The sequence below is a fragment of the Drosophila teissieri genome, chromosome X (assembly GCF_016746235.2).
Source record: "Drosophila teissieri strain GT53w chromosome X, Prin_Dtei_1.1, whole genome shotgun sequence".
In the NCBI taxonomy this organism is placed as follows: Eukaryota; Metazoa; Arthropoda; class Insecta; order Diptera; family Drosophilidae; genus Drosophila; species Drosophila teissieri.
The window spans coordinates 3,890,040-3,910,727 of NC_053034.1; the positions used below are offsets into that span (position 1 = coordinate 3,890,040).

At 44.2% G+C, this 20,688-nt stretch overlaps 1 protein-coding gene and 1 long non-coding RNA gene across 2 annotated transcripts; one reads left to right on the forward strand and one right to left on the reverse strand.

The window, feature by feature from the left end:
* The first annotated feature begins 9,761 nt into the window (after positions 1-9,761).
* LOC122624822 (Krueppel-like factor 17) lies at positions 9,762-10,727 on the forward strand. The gene has a single exon (XM_043804537.1). The coding sequence runs from the start codon at positions 9,762-9,764 to the stop codon at positions 10,725-10,727; it is 966 nt and encodes a 321-aa protein (XP_043660472.1).
* A 603-nt stretch (positions 10,728-11,330) lies between these two features.
* Positions 11,331-20,179, reverse strand: LOC122624791. The gene is made up of 3 exons (XR_006326513.1): positions 20,050-20,179; positions 11,975-12,203; positions 11,331-11,906 (listed from the first exon to the last, which is right to left on the reverse strand). It is a non-coding gene; the product is annotated as an uncharacterized LOC122624791 (long non-coding RNA).
* Positions 20,180-20,688: the final 509 nt, after the last annotated feature.

The following is a 20,688-nucleotide window of genomic DNA, read 5'->3' on the forward strand; positions in this document are numbered from 1 at the left end:
CACATCAGCACAACCAGCCATTCCGCTGGCTCCTGGCACCGAAAAAAGGACAACGGGGAATATGCGTACGTGCTCGTGTGATAAATTCACATTTTCCGGCTGACAAGCGGATTGTGCGAGGACAATCGCCCGGGCATTGATAGACACGATGGGCGCCGAGGTCGTGCGACGTGAAGCCAGGTGAAATGGCAGCCCGTGAAACGTAGCGGAACGCCGGTGTCAAAAAGGAAGTGCCAACAAAAAGGCCACCAAAAAAGAAATTCCGCCACCCGTGGTAGTAGTAGTGGTGGTGGTGGTGCAAAAATCAGTTTGGTGGCAAAGTATGGAATGGAAGGCCACATTTTGTGCCTTTCTGACAGACGCAACTTTGAAATTGCTCTGATTATGCGGCAGCGAGGACGAAGGACTCGAAATTCTGAATCGAGAATGGAGAATCGAGAATCGGGACTCGGGACTGGGGGTTTGTGCTTGGGTTTCGGTTTTCGGGTCTCGAGTCTCGGCACTCAACGGCATGTTGACAATGATAACGAAGTTGGTCACGGCCCTTTGGGTACACTGCAAGAATAAGCCAAAGCCTATTAACTACTATTATTAACTATTTATTTGAACACAAAGCATTTTGAATGGATCCTACTAGCAAATGTTTAGCCAGCGTTCTTAGGTTATTCCAGCATTTAATATAAGATACTTACATTTTGCTTAGCTTTTTTTCTGCGAGTGCAATTCAACGTCTAGCGTTGGGGGCACAAAAACAAAAGCGCACATCGCCAAATATCAAATGTCGCATGCCGGCATTAATATTTCATGAGAAATCATAGTTTGCTGATGCGTATAATTCAAAGGAATTGCAATCTGAATTAATTTTTGAATGCCAAGCAGCCAGGTGGCATTTATATTGATTCGCTTTAGAATTTACATGGCTTGCCGCCCAATCGATTGATTGATGAGTGGGTCAGACAGTTCGATTTGGTTGGTGGTGGTGCTGCTGCTGGTGGTGCTGCTGGTGGTGCTGCTGGTGGTGGTGCTGGTGTGGGTGGTGGTTGGGTTGTGTCACTGCATTTGGTACACTCCCATATTTGCGGATCGATGGCCAGAAGTTGCACAAAGAACAAAGTTTTGTGAGCGAAACTCATTTATTTGTTTTCCGCCGTGACAGTTGAACCATGTAATTATACACAGACAGCAGGAGCTCCACCATTCCACCCACTCTACCCATTCGGATATTCCCACTTCCATTCCCATTCCCGTTGGCTTCAGTTTCAGTTTCAGCTCGGGCTTGAGCTTCAGTTTCAGTTGCTGGTTCGGTTTGGTTTGGGTTTAGGTTTGGGTTTGGGTTTGGGTTTTCGGGCGACTTATGAATTATGACAGTTTTGCACACCACGCACAACTTTGGCAGGGCTTTCAAATAGAAATTATTAGAAAGTTTGCAGCGAAAGCGAAAAGGGGGGACAGCTGCATGGCATGAGATTAGTGCAATTGGGAGTGGGGATACGGATCGGATCTCTTTGAGCAATGAGAAATGAGAATTGGCTGGGGGCCACAATCCAAGGCATTCTCATATTGAACGTTTGAACGTTTGAGCGTTTGAACGTTTGAAGGTTCTCGTTCTCGTTTTCGTTGAGTTTTTGATTTATGTCTGTTTGCACTCGGGGAGCCGAGTGGATTGGTCGATGTGGCAATGGGGATTATGTTCATAAATGGCACACATGGAGCATTTCGAGCATTTGGAGCATATGGGGCAATGCAGCTATGCGACAATTGTCATCTGAACGCATTTGAACGTATGTATTTGCCCATGCTGCAGTTTGTCCAATAACTAGATTATACGGTCTTCCAGGCGAAATGCGTATGTATCCATAGCATTTACTCACCATCTTTATCTTTAAAGCAATAAGCCAGGCTCTGCATTTATATGTTTCAATGTGTGCTTTCGCATGGGAAACTGTCCAATACCTTATGCAGCTTACTCAACGGATCAAATTTGAAGACACTCGCACACTTTGCTGTGCCAATTATTAATTGCGAACTGCGAATTGCGAGGCGCTATGGCATCGCATGAAAAACAATCAACAATCATCATGGCCAACTGGCCAGATGAAGGTTATTGAATTACATTAATGACAGACGACAGACGGTGCGGGATTGACCAAATGGGAGGTCCTGCCAGAAGAAGATATCCTCCTTTAAATGGCTGGGTGGCAACGTCTTGGGTCGGATTCACACTTGTACCGCCCAGCAGCATCATCATCATCATCGCCGTCAGCAGCGGGACGACAATCATCATTCATTCGTGCAATGTGGCATTCATTTATGCATTCATTCGCATCCTTCGCACTACCTTTCTATGCCCATCTCTTTCTGCCGCCGCATTAGCCGTCTCTTTCTTGCCGCATCTTCTGAGTCGCATCTTCGTTTATTCGCTCATTTAAGCATTCGTGTTGTCGTTTCAGTTTCAGTTTCAATTTGCCTTGCCAACATTTTCGCAAATGTCTTTTTAATTGATTCGCAGCGATGCGAATGCGAATAAGAGACGAAAGAGACGGCTGCACTTGATGAGAAAGAGATGATGGCAGAAGGAGACAGGGAGAGAGTGCGAGAGAGAGGGAAAGATCTACCTACCCGGCTGCCGAGTGTAATTATAAATTGAATTAAAAGGCGCACATTTCGTCTTTTAATTCTGCTTGCTGCTTGAGCTTAATTAAAATTTCATTATGTCTCTCATATATATATGTACGTATATCCTTCGCTGAAGGATGACTGCGAAGTAAGGAAAACTACAGACTACGATACATGCAAAAAATATATTTGACAAGCAGCTTTACGAGCGAGCAGTAAAAATACTTGTTCTCCATTAATGTTCGCCTAATGCTCGCATAGAGTGCCGCTTCCTCGCAAGCCCCCACATTATTATGCAAAAAACACAAAACACACGAAAAAAAACCAAAAAACAAATAAATAAAAATATAATAAAAGTACCAGAAAATACTGCCAACAAAAAGGGGTAGCAGGCTAAAAACAAAACAAAAAGGGAGAGTGAAATGCCAGCGCAACTTGTCGACATGAAATGTTGTTGTCATTCTGTCTGGCAATTGCCATTCTTGTTGTTGCTACTGTAGTTTATCGTCTTCGGTCGCTGTATGTGTACATGCATATATTCCCACACATGCACGCTCCTTTTTCTGCGAGTGTGTTGGTGCAGTTGTGCGCCTGTTGTTGTAATATTGTTGTGCTGTTGTTGAGTTTATGCATTGCAGCATTGTAGTAACAAAGCATAGCATAGTTTTTAGCGCAAATCAAAATGATTGATGATGATGGCTGCTCTAGATCTTGCACCCCCCCTGCCAAGTGCCCCGCCCACCATGTCATGTCCCCTTGCTACAACAATAACAACAACAACAACAATAACACCTACACCAACAAAAACAAAAACAATAGCTACACTCACTTGACAGTTATGGCTGCTGATATGCTGCAAATAAACTAAATAAATCCTCTTTTGTGTAATGTCATTTTTGTGCCACTTTGTTTTCCACCCAAGCACTATGTTTTGTACATTTTCCAAGACAAAGAGAGCGAGAGAGAGAGAGAGAGACTTGTGCCACTGCCACTGTCTATTTCAATTTCAATGCTAAAATTGACACAACTCCAAGCTGCAGGATTTTGAACAAAGACTATGGTAAATGCATCAAACAATAGAAGCGAAAGGTACCTAAGTTACATAGGGCCAATATCAATATCAGAAGTATGGCAGGTTGGGACAACGCCATTAGCAAGTGGATTTGGAAAAACACTTCGGTTCGCCACATGGCACTTCATTAACATGGGTTAGGCAGCACAAGCAGCGCCAAACACATGCACGCAAATTGGCCAATCGCTTGAGTGAAGGATTATTTGCCCTTCGCCCTTTTGGCGGAAACACCACCGCACCAAACCACACACCACCCCCACTCCCCCCGTTTCCATCGCATATTAAACATACATGCACATGCACATGCAGCTGCTTGTGGTAATGAGTGGGTGGGTTGGGTGGACGGGCGGATTTTGACTGCGGCTGCCCCTGAGGTCGTTGCGAGCAGCTGCACCAAAACCCCAAATTGTTTAGCATATGCAAGATGGGGCGACCACCCACTCCTCCTCCTACTGCTCCTCCTCCTCCCAAGCCACCGCCACCCATCCACATTTCGCTGCCCATCCATCCTTTGGAGCGCACAGCAATTTGGACATGTTAATAATGTTGACTTCTTGGCCAAGTTTAATTAATCCATTTATGCGGTCACAAATTGAAAGCTGTTTAATCTCTTAATTATTGCTGCAAATATGCACTCCACTCACTTTGCACTTTCTCCAGGCCAAAATGGCCAAAAATAATAAGATATTTCATACCTATGTGGAAGGCGGCAAAGATTACACACGCGACAGTTTTATTTCTTTCTATCCTTCTTCTTTATTTGACTCGCAGAAACAGATTGACTCTTAAAGTTAATTACATCAGCTTAACATTATCTTAACATAGGTTTAACATCGGTTTAACATAGGTTATCGTGTAGTGTAAGTATCGATATATGAGTGTGCCCACCTAGTAGGCCATGATTCCCTTTCCTTCCTCTTGTCATTGGATGTCACAGAAATAGAAAGTTCCCCATTTCAGTCGTCTATGCACAGTCAAGTCGGCAGCTTCTAAAAAGCAGTTTAAAATATACACCTGAAAAGAGAAAGTTGGCAAATTTTCAACATGATTCAGTTGATGATTTTCTTCTCCGGCCCCGTGCTCACAGCCCTCATCTACTTGATCGTCAACCTGTCGTCGCTGTGGAAGAAGTGCCGTGAGTTCCAGCGCATGACGGAGCTGCTCGTCCTGGAGAATCAGCTGGAGCGGATGATCAAGGCTGGCCAAGCGGTGCGTCCAAACGACGAGGCGCTGGAGCAGCTCGGCCGCAACCTCATGGGCAACTTCAGACTGGACGTGCGCGACCAAGTGCAGCAGGTTGCAACTCGCACTGCTCAAAAAAAAAAAAACACTGAGGGATCCAAGTGAGGCATCCAACTGAGGGAGCCAGCTGGAAAGGTGAAGCTGGAGTGCAACTAGGACAACATGGCAAGCAGACGATGTTTCGAGTTAGCACCCGCCGTTCCAGCTGCTTGTATCCGCGATTAAAAACAACAAAAAGGTCATAAAATGGTCATTTTTCAGTACAAAGGGGGGGGCTGGCTACTTAATCAGCCTTTGCTGTCGCACTTGTCGTAATACCCACTGTAATACAAGCCAGGCTACTGGGGTGCAAGCCCGTTTTCTGCGTGGCACTCTGTAGGCACTTTGCACTAAACATAAATTTCGCAGCAGTTTGACACGACACGGAGAGAACTCAAATTATATGCGAGTACATGGATTGGGCGGGCGTGTTTAGCTGTATGTGTGCGTGTGTGTGTCAGCTGTGCGTGTGCGTGTGCGTGTGCGTGTGTGTGTAGAACAAGCCTTCAAATTGCCCCGGGGACTTTGGCAGAGTGCAATGTCTGTCAACACTAATTGTTGGCTCCTGCTCAGCCGCCCGACTGCTGTCTTCCGCTACAATAATGTCGTGTGTTCCCGTGGATGTATTCCTGTGTTGGGCTCCTCAAATACCGCCTGTTCCAGTGCCCCCACCCCCCCCCCCCCCCACGCCCTGCTGTTGTCCACAGCCTGGTGTGCTAAGCCAGCTTACTAGTGCGTACACTTGGCGAAACCACACACACTTGCACCATGCAACTTGCAACTGCGCCAAGTAACTCAGATATTAGCTCCTCCTTGGGCACAAATATGTATTTTATATCAGCCTTACATTTTATAGGCTAACCAAGTCAGGCAGCATTTTTCTCCGTGTAGCATCTGAGGCAGCAGGAGCAGCGACGAGGTCCTGGCATTGGCATAAGCCTCGCTTTTGGCATACATACATCCTGGCAGGCAACCGAATAGCTCAATTTTGGTGGCGAGCACAAGACAAATACTAGGGGTTGTACTACACAACACTAATACTAATACTAATACTCGCACTAATACTAATGCCACCTCGGGCCGTGTGTCTAATTAAATTGGGTCAAACCAGTTAACTCGCTTGTCTCTGGATTACGTTTGCATCTGACTTAATCTCGGTGCTGGTGGTGTCCTCTCCTCTCCTGTCCTGTCCTGCGTCTAATATGTGTCCTTTCACCCCACACCACCCCGTTTCACTCGATTTCGAAAAATGGCTTTTCCTCAAGACACAACAAATTGCTTTCAGGCTGTGTCGCTGCTGCTGCTGATGCTGCTGCTGCTGCCCTCAAAATCAAATTATTGTCCTGGTCTCGTCCTTCGGTTAGGCAGCACGGACATAGGGAAAATATTGTCTTTGCTGAGTTTATTAAAACTTTCCACCACCGACCAAAATCGAGACGGGGGACCAGGACTACTCCACTGCTCGGCCGACTGGCGGCAGGAAACTTTTGACCTGTTGCAGGCAACTGACTGCGACTGTGAGGCACTGCAGCTGGAACTCCACCCACGGCGTCTGAGTCCTGGCAGGAAAGTTGTTGGCCAAGTTTGCAGCGCTTCTTGGCTAAATTGTGTAATTAATTGGGAATGCCAAGCGGAGCAGGACAATGCTGAACCCTGGGTGGTTGGCGTTATAAATGACTTCAATTAAATTTTTCCCATCTGGCTGGGCATCTTGGCTTTCTCTCGAATAACCCTTTTTTCCTGACTCCTTGAACTATTTATATAATTAGCACTATCGATAGCATCGAACTTCAGTTGGTTGTCCAGTCTAATAAAACTAATCAATTCCTTCGCAATCAGAGTCGAGTTTCGTACTAAGTCCTTTTTGCCACAGCCAGTGATTCAATTAGTCCACACATTTGCCGAAAATAACTGGGTCACTTAGCTGCAATCCGCTTTGCTTAAGGAAATAAATAAAACTCGGCCCGGCGCAAATCGATAGTAAGCAGAGGGATTATAAATTTGACATGTGGTATTTTGTGCACAGACATTCGCATGCCGAATGGCAAAATTAAATGGCCATAATCACGGCACACAAACAGCAGATACAAGTTTCAGATACAAACACAGATACAAATGCAGATACAAATACAGATACAAATGCAGATACAAATACAGATACAAGTTTAAGATACAAATACAGATACAAATGCAGACACAAATACAGATACAGATAGAGATACCGATTTAATTTGCCACAACAGTAAGCCGCATATACATCGCTCTTCTTTCTTTGAGTAACTAGGCACTGGGAACTCGGAATTTGGAACTCGGAATTCGGAATTCAGATGCGGATTCACAACTCGAAGGCAAAGCAAACTTGTCTAATCCAATGAAAACAAGCAGCTCAGCTGCGATTGATAAGGGCAAGTCCGACTTACTAGGCAACTGAAGTGACCCCCTTCATCTCGTTCTCGTATATGGATGTACTCTTGTATACTCGTACAACCCAAAAACTTATATCCTGACAACCGCTTAGCTCATTTGACTGCTGCCAGGACAACGACAACGACAACGACAACGACGACACTTTGGCAATAATATCGTCCGGTTGTCCGCTTTAAGTCCTCGGATTTGCCTCGTAAATACTTGCAAACGGCTTCAAAATGTCCGGCTTAAGTGAGTTTAAGAGTTTGGAGTTCTGGGAGTTCTGGGCGGTGGGAGTTTGATTAAACTGAGGTGACAACATTTTGCCGAGCGCAATTTACAGTAAAATTGTATGCATAATTTCCGTTATGACACTTGCGGTGCACACACACAAGCACGCATTTGAACGGAGAAATGTATTTGCAGATAGATGGATAGATAGATGTGGTTGCACATTCCAAAGCACTGGAGAAAACTCCTTTAGCAAACCAAATTCCTAAAGGAAATAGTATAAAATTCACTGCAAAAACGTTTTTTGAGGCGCACATCTTTCACAAAGTTAAATGGCATTTTGTAGTAGTGCTTCCTGTTTTCAGCAGTGCATCCTTATATGGGTTTGCGGATCTGTAAGTAAGTGAACTACGAACTACGGCACTACGGCTAAATACCAGAACTGCCTGCAGGCAGCATTCTAATTTATGTTATCCTTGCCACTCCACTCCACTTGAGGCCACACAAAGGCAGATGCTATACTCGTATACTCGCATACACAGAAATCAGGGTCGCAGTACCCTGCTGTAATTACAAAGTGCCGGAGTCGAACTCACAGCCAGATTCCGCAATTGCGAATCCAGACTCCAGAATCCAGTATCCAGAATCCGGAATTCAAAGCCCCGAGTCCCAGAACCCAGAAGCCAGACCTCAGTCCCCAGACCAGTTGATATCCTTTAAATCCCTTTAATGCCGGCGCGCAGCCTTTGATTTTTGCAATATCAATTAGCGCAAAACGCGTAGGCCGCCAAAAACTGGTGGTGAAAATGGGGAAGCTGCCGAAACTGGTGGGGGGTCCATGAGGATTTACAGCTGCTGATTATTTCATTAGGCGAAAGTAAATTTAAACGCCAGCCGCACGTTAAATTTATGTTAATTTCCAAAGGGCTGCCAGCCAAAAAGGATGCGGAAATGGCATAGACGAGGAGCAAAAAGCTGGGGTAACTGGCAACTGGAAACTGGCACAGACAGCCGAGGAAAATGAGATGTTCAAGGAGGGGAAAGCGGTGCTTACAAGTGTAGTGCAAGGCAAATGGGTGGAAAACCATATTAGACAGCAAACTATACATGCAGGGTCACATTTTAATGCTGCATTCCCTGCGCATTACAAAGCACTTTAAGTGAACTGCACACAACTCGCTTATTAAATATGAACGCAGCAATGAATTGCCAGCAGCTAGCCCAGATTTGGTACAGATATTATCCAAAAACTACTATCAACCTTTGCAACCCAATGACCATATGGTGCAAATGGACCGTTGCCAAGCTGCCAACTGGTGGACAACGTTTCCAAACAGATAACTTTCCGTGAATTTTTCAAAACCATATCTGCGACTCACTTGACACACATAGCCAACGCACTTGTTTTGCTTGGACACACTGATCAACCGGGAATATCAATATCCATATCCATATCCCCCGGGCATATCTAGTTCGCCAGTAATAATCATTAATTAATAACAAATTTGTATTGATTGTCGTCCGGCGACGGCGACCAAAACAAACGCAAAAACAATAGAGTGAGATGGCGAGATCAGGTGCCGTCGGCTATATACTATATATAGTATAGGCTATAGCCAGCCGATCTGTGGCCTGACACTGCTTGGCACTCGGTAACTGGGCACTCCGATAGCAGTGCGGATTCCCGGACCCAGTCCGGCCACCAAAAAACCCGGCACATGTGTCGCCGATCAATGGCAACATCTGGTGCGGTCGGCTATGTGTGGTACGTACGTAGATACGTATGTATCTTTATCTCGCTCTCGGACTAATGAAGCCGGCAGCGCGTTAGATACATTGCTCGCCGGCTAATTATTCCCCACGGGATCCTGGCCACGAATCACTGGAAGCAATCCGGCCACGATCGCAGTGAGTGCATCTCTTGGTACCCCTTGCTCTCTACGGCGATCGCGGGGTATGCCATCTCTTGCCACGATGATATCTGTATCATTTTAAGCGGATAAAGGGTTAAGTTCATAGGGTATGGTCCATGCGTTGCCCGAGCGTGTTCAATGGCTCTCATCAATTCTGTCACTGTCACCACTCATCCGGCTGTTATCATCGGTGGATATTATAAATATTTGGACACTCGACCGCAGTCCGCTCATTTGCGATCATGGACTTCTTTGCGACGGGCGGATTCCAGCAGCTCTACAGCGACTTGGAAGAGGAGCCACTGGCCGCCGGCGATGCGCTGCTAAGTGTAATCAGTGTTGCGGATTTCGAGAGCTCCTATGTGGACAGCAACTTTGCCGGCGGCTATATAACCAACTACAGTCAGCTGGAATTCGAGGAGTCGGACTACTACGGCATCATCACCTTAGACAGCAATAATAATAACCATAATTCTAATAATAGTAGTAGTGGTGGGCATGTGCAGGTGGATCTGCCGTATGGGGAGGATCCCTCGTTGTTCATCGACTTCAATGAGCTGACCGTCTGTCCGCCGGACTTGAGTGACTGGGAGCAGCGGCTGTTGGACAACTACGTGGAGATTCCGGAGCTGGTGGACTTTCTGCCGGAGCGCACACCCCTCTGCACCGAAAACTGTGCGGACTTTCTGGAGGAGAGCAACAGCAATCTGCGGCTGCCAGGGCCACCAACCTCAGAGATCTTCGATCCCGATCGATTGTCTTCGTCGCCCGGCAGTCCTGCGGATGCAGCTGCCCCACCACCAGCACAACTAGCACCACCTGCCCTCCAGATGAGCGAGAATGCCGCCGGCGAACGGGGCTACCTGTGCACCTTCGGCAACTGCGAAAAGATCTACGCCAAGCCCGCGCACCTGAAGGCCCATTTGCGGAGGCATCTGGGCGAGAAGCCGTACGTCTGCAGTTGGCCCGACTGCGTCTGGCGCTTCTCCCGATCCGACGAACTGGCCCGCCACAAGCGCTCCCACTCGGGCGTGAAGCCGTACAAGTGCGACTACTGCTCCAAGTGCTTCGCCAGGTCGGATCACCTCACCAAGCACCGCAAGGTCCACGAGCGGCGACTGCTGGCCGCCACCAGAGCTGGCAAGTCCCTCTTCTCCGACGATCTCTATGCCGTGCGACCAGGTCGGAAGCGGAAGAACCAGCTGTAATCATTCCACAGATGAGAACATAAGTCATAGATAGGGATAAGTCAGCATTAAAGTTTTGCATTTTTTTGTGTTTGTTTGTTATACTTTAGATTAGGAAACATATCCATGAAATAGATTTAAAGTAGTTCTTCTTTTGTTGCAAGAAAATGTTTTTACTTCGAATGGGAATTTTAATTGTGATAATAATAAACTTCTCTCCTTGGCACAAATGAAATGCTGCAAATTATACATTGTCGTTTCTACAGATTTAATTACGAAAATCATAAACCGTTGATAAACTCATTTAACAGAGTAAAAGAGCATATGATTTAATAAAAGTAGGGTAACAAGCATGAGGTTAATTCATTACAGACGTTAAATCCAATTTATCAATATAATTAAAAGGCTAATTTCACGCGGCAGCGCAATTATATCTACAAAATCAATGGGGTTCTACAAACAGTAGGCTGTTTGCACAGTTTCACACTCAGTATATATACGTAGTATATAGCTGCTTAAAAACAGGGTAATATGAACAGAAATATGCCACTCATTTCACATGTGATCAGTATCCCACATTCAGTGCGGAACAGCACAGTGACCATAGTAGCCAAGCGTGTTTCGATCTGAGGAAGTGTGACATAACTGAGCACGAAAGGCAAGACTTCAAGGACTTGGATATGTACATCATTTGGACGCAGAGACCACTCCACGTCTGCCTCACTGCCTTCAATTGCAGGGTATATGTGGCGCTGAATATCATCTCCATCTCGAAGTGATCCTGAATGAGTCTTTGGAATGAGCAGCCAGCTAAGATTTGGTTAATTTACTTTGCATTTGTATTTATTAAAGCGCAGAGTTGTGAAACAAATGGGAGGAGGGGGAGCTCTGATAAAGGAAGAAGGATCCTCCCCAGCTCGCCAACGCTCGCATCCTTTATGCACTGTCATATCGCATACTTTACGGCTTTCAGGGCGAGTGCTTTTGTACATTTGAAGTGAATTTACAGCGCAACTTGCTTGTATAATGGCATTTACTTTATGCAAACACTGGCGGGGCACACAGGAGTGGGTACAGGAGTGAGTGCTCAAGGAGTCGCACCACCAGCAGGATTCAGCAGGATTCAGCGACGACGACGACAACAACAATTATTGCCCCACTCATTAAGGCAAACTGCAGTGCTCCGCACAGGACCTCCTGCTTATTCGAAAGTAATTAGCATAAAAATAAATACCACTCATTAAGTCATGTTGTTTTTATCTATTTACTGTTTGATATTGCCGTCGTCAGAGTCGTTGTTTCTCTTTTTCTTTTTCTTTTTCTTCGTGCTCGTGTTGCTGTTGCTGTTGCTGTTCCTGTTGGTGTTGATGTCCTGGCCCCCCTTTTGCAGCGTCCTGGTGGCAGGACCTCCATTGAGACGACAAGAGGGCAACTGGGGTTATTTGCATAGCTGCAGCCACGGCGGAACTGGTTCAATTAGCCTGGATCTCTGGGATGCTGGAAAGTGAAGGGGGACGTGGAGGTGGGACATTAGGCACATATCGATATGGAATGGTAAGCTTATTTCATATATTTCATATATTTTCATTTTACAAGCATTGGACTGGTGTATAAACATGTATCTGCTAATCTTTTATCAACTCCTTCCCGTCGTGCAGAGAAAAGGAAATCCCCAGCGGTAATAACACAGGTAATCCCCAAACTTAAATCCTTTGATAAACTGCTGCGAATGAATCGCCACGAAAAACAGAGCCACTTTTTGTGCCATGGACATCCGATAAGTTGCCTTCAGCATCCAGTTTCTATAGATACCTGTACATACATACATATGTAAGAGTGTATATGTATGTACACAGATATACGAGCAAGTAGCTTGCCGCTGGCTTATGGATAAATTTGCTTTTTGTCGCAGCTCGAGCTGGAAAATTCCGATTGCAATTTTAATTAGATGCCATACACACATATCCAGCCAAGAAAGGGGGGGAAAAGCGAAAGGCAATGCGCAATGCGAAGAAAGCAGTGAAAGCATAACTTCTTGTGTGCTCTATGGGATATACTCGTATGTACATACATATGTATCTGCTGTAGAGGAGGAGCAGATACATCTGTACATCCTATGTAGCAGATCGGATGGCAGATACGTCAATGGTGTGGGCGAAAGACAAAGCGCGGTGTTGTAAGAGAATTCAATTAAATGTTCATCAAAAACTACAAGAAAAAGTGTTGAGTATCTCTGTAGCTGTGTGTATTTCTGTGTTTCTGTCTGTGGGCTGAGCGATCCAGAACAAAGGATATGTACAAGGACACTGCCGCAGTTGTGTGGCAAGGGGCAGGGTGCAGGATGCAGGGGGCAGGAATAGGAATCAGGACCTTGATGACGCGGCGGCAACGCCAGCAACTGTGGCTCTCTGACTTCATCTCTAAATGCAGACAGTGGCGCAGGCAGTGGGGATTTCGGGGGTTCAACGACCCAAATGAAATGCATAGTATACAACATGAAATACTATGGAAGTACCTATCCGTAACTTGAAAAAATAACAAAAATCTGCCAACTAAAATCAAAATAGTAATGAGAAACCCCCTGTCTTTCATAGCCCGCTCGTCCCTGGCAGTATCTGTGTGTCTGCGCTGCCTCTGTGTGCGTGTGCCGCTATCTGTGTGTCTGTGACTTGGCTGCTGTAATCAGCAGAAGAAGATGGAGAAGTTGGAGGCGATGGCGGCGATGTGGGTGGGTGGTGCGGAGGTAAGGCAGCAGGAAGAGCACAAAAGTTATAAAATACCAGATAGATAGTAATTGCAACAGTTCAGTCTTCCCTCTCTCTCTCTCTCCCTCTCCCTCTTTCCCACAGACCTCCCTTTCTGGCGCTGTCTGTGTGTGTGTGGCTGGTGAAAATAAGCAGGAAACTGGAAATTACAAATGATACGGAAATAATGCGATATCATGAATCATTTTTACGAGAATCGAGACTTTGATTCTCAGGGGCAAACGATTGGCAAGGGGATCGGCGCTGAGCTTCCATACACACTAATATACATATATATATTATATATACTATATAGGGTTGGCGGCTAGGTACATACATACATACATATACATATTATATCCCCTGAAAGTGCAGGCTTCTTGTGGCCTCAGCTTGAGTCTGTGTCAACAAATTTGCATTGCATTGGGCGACCAACTGGCGTCGACCACACAAATAATGTCAACAGCATTTCCACTCATCAATAAGTGAAATATATATATATAAAAAAAAACACAAAAAAAAAGAATGGTAAAATGAAAAGGGACAGTTGGGGAAAATTCAGGGCGCATCGGGTTCCGTTCCGGCTCCTTTTGGCATCCATTTTCCCAAGGAGTGCGGAAAAGCTGAAGGCTGGCATATTTATTTTCTCCCCGCCTTTTCTTTTGTGCGGCTGTCGCATTCTTGATTTAGCAAATTGACTGCCATGAAAATGCGGAAAACTTGCGGAAAAGTTGCCGGGCGCTTTAAGCGTACAGGAATTCGACTCAAGTTCTTCGTCCAGGTATTTTCACGGCATATCAAAGATTGAGTCGAAAATAATTTTAATCAAATATGGCTCGTTACTTTTACCAAACATTTCCTGAGAAGTTCAAGAATCTCTGCGGAAAATATGTGCAGTATATGTCCTTGTTGTTCCTCAACCTTTTTTCTAATGATTACCAAAAACAATTACGAGTATTTATAAAAAATATAAACAAAGATAATTATTTTCTTTAGAAACAATAGCTTTACAAAGACTTGCAGAAAAACTACACAAACCTGAAGTCCCAAAGGCCATAACTTGGCCAAATGAACTCCGATTTTGGAGTAACATACCTCAAAAAGCTTGTATCAATATACTTAAAAAATTTGCATTTAAATTTATGTTTCCCAATTTTGAACCATTTTTTGCAAATTTTGATGATGGTACCCCTTGCCAAATTTTCAAAAAATTGACAAAAAATGGTGTGCCCAAGTTTAAACGCCAAAAGTTTGTGGATGTCATCCTGAGTTGCGGAAGGTACAACATTCCACTATCCGACTATTTTTAACCAAGTTATGAGGTACCAAACTATGGTTAAATGGCCAAAACCAGAAACAGTACACAAGCCTGAAGTCCCAGAATCTAAAACTTGGCCAAATGAACTCCGATTTGGGTGACATACCTTAAAATGCTTGTATTAATATGCTCTAAAAATCTGCATTTAAATTTGAGTTTCCCAATTTTGACCCAATTTTTGCAAATTTTGATGATGATACCCCTTACCAAATTTTCAAAAAATTGACCCAAAATGGTGTGCCCAAGTTGGAACGCCAAAAGTTTGTGGGTTTCGTCCTGAGTTGCGGAAGGTACAACATTCCACTATCCGACTATTTTTAGCCGTGTTATGAGGTACTGAAGTAGGTAGGCGACCGAAAACCACGAAATGTAAATCAAAACATAGGAAATTATTAAAAACCACTAATTTGATAGGGCAAGGAAGGGGGAGGAAGTGATTTGGCAGCCACCCCTTGCTGAAACTCAAATCAGCCCAAATCGCAGCATAAAACTTGGTCAAAAACTTAAGCCATGCTCGGTGGCAAAAACGGGGAAAAGCCCAACAACAACAGCAAAAAAATGGGAAAACCAAGAACTCTCGTCTCAACTCAACCGAACTGAACTCTGCGGAACAAAATCTGCAGCTCGGGTCCAGAGATAAAGTCAAATACTTGACAAGTCACAGGTAACAAGTATGAACTTATGAAGCCATCAAGTGTGTGTGTGTGTGTGTGTGTGTGCGTAAATGTACGGGTGTGTGTGTGTGTGTGTGTGTGCGTAAATGTACGGGTGTGTGTGTGAGTGTATGTTGGTCTTTTGCAAAAGTGCTGCAAAGTTTTCAAATTATTTTTGGTTACATAATTGGAATTGATAACTTTGCCAGTCGACAGCGCACGGGAATCATTCGGGACATACATACAGCTCTCTCTTTCTTTTTGTACAACCCTCTCTCTCTTTTTCTCCTACATCGCTTTCCATCTCTTTCGCCCACGCAGATCTGCACTTGTATTTGTCAATAACAAGCAATTTAACAATTTTGTACACAGTCACAGAAAAGGCGAAAAACTCTTGTAAAGTTATCATTCAAACTTGAAAATCAATAAAACTTTTGACACAACTCCATGCAGTGAGAAAAAAAGAGTGCACAAAGAGCGCTGTGGAGAGAGGGGCGCGGGGCGGGGGGCGGTGGCAGAGGTGTGCGGAAGCTAGAGGTATGTGTGTTCACCTCTGACTTAACCCCTCTTCACCCCTCTGCCCCTGACATTTTTCCTTTGTCGCTTAACAACACACATTTTTCACCAAAAAAAAAAGTATATAAATCCCAGCAACTTCCTCTTTCCCCTTTGGAGTTTTCTCATCTTTTTTTTAATATTCTTGCTCTATCCGCACCCACCCACCACCACCACCCCCCGCTATCTGCCATCGACGCCGCTCAAGAAAGTTAATTAAGAAAGTTTGATTTCTTATGGCTAAATAACGCTGCAAAGTTTCACTGACTGACAAATATCGAGCAATAATCAAAAAAAGAAAGAAAAAAAGGGGGTTTTATTATACAACAACAAAAATATGAAATTCCTTACCCACAGAATATTTCCTGTTTCCCACACCACACACCCCCCCGCCCTTATCGGCGATTGATAAGATGGGGTTGCCAAATTTTTCCGGGGGGGTAATAAAAAGTTTTTTCCCTGGCCCCTTTTGTCTGACTTGGTAACCAGCAAATCAACAAATATTTGTTTCTTCCTTGGGCACTTTTCCTGAATTTTTCCATAACCCTGGGCACACACACTTTCACTTTGAGAATGTTGCATTGGATTAAATTGGGTATTGCATGTGTGAGAAAATATAAAAAATCTTTAGTTATTTAGTTAAAACTTTGAATGGCTTAATTCCATCGGAAAATGCATTAACAAATCTTTTTAGTAAGCATATTTACTAACATTTATTCCCACAATTCTAGTTAGGGCATTCGACTCTCAACATTACTGGCTAATATTTTTATGCATTTTATTTTACAATTACAATATTTATTAAGTGTGACGGCCCTTGGCTTTACGAGCTGTTAAGTGGCCAGCGAGAGAAAACGGGAATTGGGTTGAGGGTCATAAAGCCATGACTTATGGCCTGTTAACTGGTCCACACACAAACACAAACACACACAAACAGGCAACCGAAAATCAGAGTCATACATTATGGCAATTTACAAGGGTTATTGATATGGCCGCCGATAGGCTGCAGGCCTATGAATCGGCCCCCGTCTAATTGGCCAACTGAAAATGGCCAAAAGCCAGGCGCAATTTTCGCAGGCAAATTGCTGGGCAAAACCAAAAACCAAAAAACCAGAGAAACCAAAAAATGGACCGGCATTCATGTCACATGCGCCGGATGTAGAAAAGAATATTAAAGAAGCTGCCACTGCGAGCTAAACAACTTAATGACTTCCTGCTAGTTAGGCCTCCATGCACAGCCGCAAAACAGCAACAGCAGCCAGTGAAGTACACTGCAAAAAATTTCGAATTTTTTATCAAATAGCAAAGCAATTCAAAGCAATGCAAAAGCTACAGGCAAAACATATACAAATTTTGTTTGACTAGCTTATAAAGAAGAGTTGTTAGTTTTGGTGTGTAATAGTTAGCTTTTTTCCAGTGCAGCACAAAACCAAACAACGTACTCAAAACTGTCAACAACAACAACAAGAACAACAACAACGAGGACGAGGACAAGGACAACAACTAAAGACATCTGTGCGAATGAATGTTTCCTTGGGGCTTCTAAGGCCGCCAACGACCGCAGAGAGCGCCATTATAAAGCTCCAAAATGGGCCGGCGTGTTTTATGCACTGGCAAAAATAGCTGTAGGTTTCTAGCTGAACAACTAACAAATCATTGCTAACGTAGCTCAGCAATGAAGGACTATACAGAGTAATTATAGCTAAAATCCCCATTTAAATTGTAAATAATGATGTTTGCAATATGAAAGTAAGCCAATTCTTTTCTCAGTGCATAGAAGTTGGCGGGGGATGGCTCAAATTTATGTCGCACTTGCGACGCTTTATCTCTGCGGCGAGAGACAACAAAAAAAGCGAGAGAGTACATAAATTTTTAATGCAAATTTCCTTTCTATAATTGTTCATACTTGGACACATTTGCATTTATTAAGCCCGAGTCTAAGGAGCCACGCCTACCGCCCCACGCCCACCGCTGGTGGGCCACTTAGTTCGCGTTTATTGTACACTTTTTATGGGGCATACCCCCCTGCGAAGGGGAGTGGGCGGGGGGGAGATATTGCTATTTTGTTAAATTATGTTGAGCATTTTTATGGCAAGATTTGTTTTTTATGGCATCGAGAGTTGCGCCTCCACAGCCGCACTTCTGGCACTCGGCTTTTATTTTTTTTCACTCTTAGTGCTTATTTTTATTGTATTACGAGGAGCACGCGGGTGGTTTAAGCAGATCTTTACTTCAATTGGTAAAAGAGTGAAAGAGATCTAAAGTATAATACATTTATATTATTGAAATATAAGGAGTAACGCTTGGATTAAGAACCAAAAGCGACTAAATAATATTAAGTACAGAACTGTGCAATCCACCCTCGCCGATTTACATTTGTCACACATACCGAAAGCTGCCGAAGGAAAGAAGGAGAGCAGCATTCTTGGCCGTCTCTGTTTTGACGGCATTTCATTTAATATAATAAAATGAAACGCAAACGCAAACGACAGACATCTGGTATCTGGCGAAGTGCAGAGTAGAAGGCGCTGGGTGGCCAAATGCTGGGTTATGTTGGCCAAAAAAAACACCAAAACTTTGGCATAAAGAAAGCTGGGCTTTATAAATGCAAGCAGATAAAAAATGGTGGGTCAATTGAAGTTGCTATGATGCAAATACCTAAATATCTAAGCTACTTGGATAGCAATGCTGCCATTGAGTTATTTTAAGTAACTTGGATTTTTTTTGCCTGTGTAGCGATGTGCGGAAATGACACTGAAGTGATGAACCAAAATCAGCGCCACTTTTCTGTTATTAGAAGTTGTAAAAAGAACAAATAGCAATTCGGAAAACGAACTGGGGGCGTGACAGCTCAAATAGACCCCGAACAATTGGCAATGGGGAAGTAAGGGGGGGAAATCGGCTGGAAAAGCGGCGGCAAAGGCAATGGAAAATCTGGGGAAAATCATTTGAAAAGGGCGAAGACAATAAGAAGGCACTGCGATGACAGCACAATGTTTGACAGGCGCAACATGTGATGGACGTGCCCGAAAAAGAATGTATTCAATATATACATTTGTATATTTATATTTATATATTTATATTTATATTTACATGCATATGCCCATATAACCCATATAGACCGACATTCGATATGCTGACAGGTCCCGGCATCAAATTATCAAATTATCAAATTATTCAACTGTCAAACACGTCGCGGCTGCCATCAGCCATCAGCCAAGAGCCAAGCTGAACTGCAGCCAATGTGAATTAATTAAACTGTAGCGTAAACATATTTGATGTAATTAGCCCAACAAATTACAAATTACAAATTACAAATTACAACGCCAACGCATAAATAACCCATCGATGCAACGCAGCAAAGCAATGAATATATATATGCATGGGTTGGATTTTCTAAAAATTGAATAAGAATAACTAAGCATATAAATACCAATTTGCAATAGGTTGAAGGGTTGGGCTAGACGGCACATAAATTAAGTGCGGACCGCCTTTCCGCAGCGCAGGAACATGATTTGTGGCATGCAACTTTGCGGCATGCAACTTACCAGGCGCTGTCCTTGTGCCCCACCCCTCCACGCCTCTCCCCCGCTGGCTGAGTTCTATAATATCGAGCAACATATGTTGGCAATAACGTGCACCACGGGCCCATCCATTCGGCGGAAGGGGCACGAGTCCAGCCTTGAACCCCCTCTATTATTGCATAAAGTTTTACTTTTATCAGCTTGCACTGCTCGCTCGCACGCAGCAATGGCAGGAAAAAGAACTTGAATACAAAAAAAAAATATATATATATATAAAAAACATGCTGCAAAGAAGCAGCAAAGCAGCGTAAAGTTCTTAACCAAAAGTACTGGACCAAAAAAATCAATGGCCAATGCGAATGTGGCTCAGAGGAGCACAACAAACTTGCACCACTTGCGCAGCTTGTGCCTTGTTTTCCAGCCATTTTGGCCACGTTTCTTCGCCTGCTCTCTGCTCCTTTGCGAAAACTTTTCACCGGCCAGTGTGGCCAGAGCTGAAGTTTTTCGGGTTAAGCGACCCTTGTGTGACCGACCATCTAAAGTGCTTACCAAACTTCGATCCGTGGCGTTGGTAGATCGACTGGATAGAAATAAATTGGCCAGCTTCCCCAGTAAATGCGACTAATCAAAGTCTTTGGCTTGCGCCTGGCCTGCACTGAGAAAAATTAAATGTACAAAGACATACTCTCTAAATATGTAAGTAATATACACGATTTCTGTAACAGACAATGTGGATGAAATCTAACAATATTGAGCTTTAATTGCACTGTTATTTAGGTTGTTCACCCAGTAAACGTGGCTCAGCATTCAGCTTTTGTACGCAGTGTTTGTGCCACTGGCCAATCCACATCTTTTCATTTTGCAGCTCTTGTCACGCGGCTTTCGGTGGCTTATGGCCAACTGATTCTGTGATTCTGCGACTCTGCTGGCTCTTTGTCCTGCTTTTCCGCCGGCTATGGCGATGGCATTGGCAATGGCAATCGGCGGGATCAGGACTCCTTCACAGCAGGCGTTCTCCTAAGCTCCAGCAACTTCTCCTCTTATTTTCCTCTGCTCGCAGCCACAAAGAAAAACTTTACACAAAGATTATTTAGTTACAAGCGCCGTTCGTGTGTGTTTGTCTGTGGGCAAAATAAAAAGAAGAAAATATCAACAGCAAGTTGGGATTTAGCTCGGGGGGCAGGAGCC

Excerpts from the sequence above, each read along its gene's own strand:
- LOC122624822 (XM_043804537.1), top strand. The coding sequence starts at position 9,762 with ATGGACTTCTTTGCGACGGGCGGATTCCAGCAGCTCTACAGCGACTTG.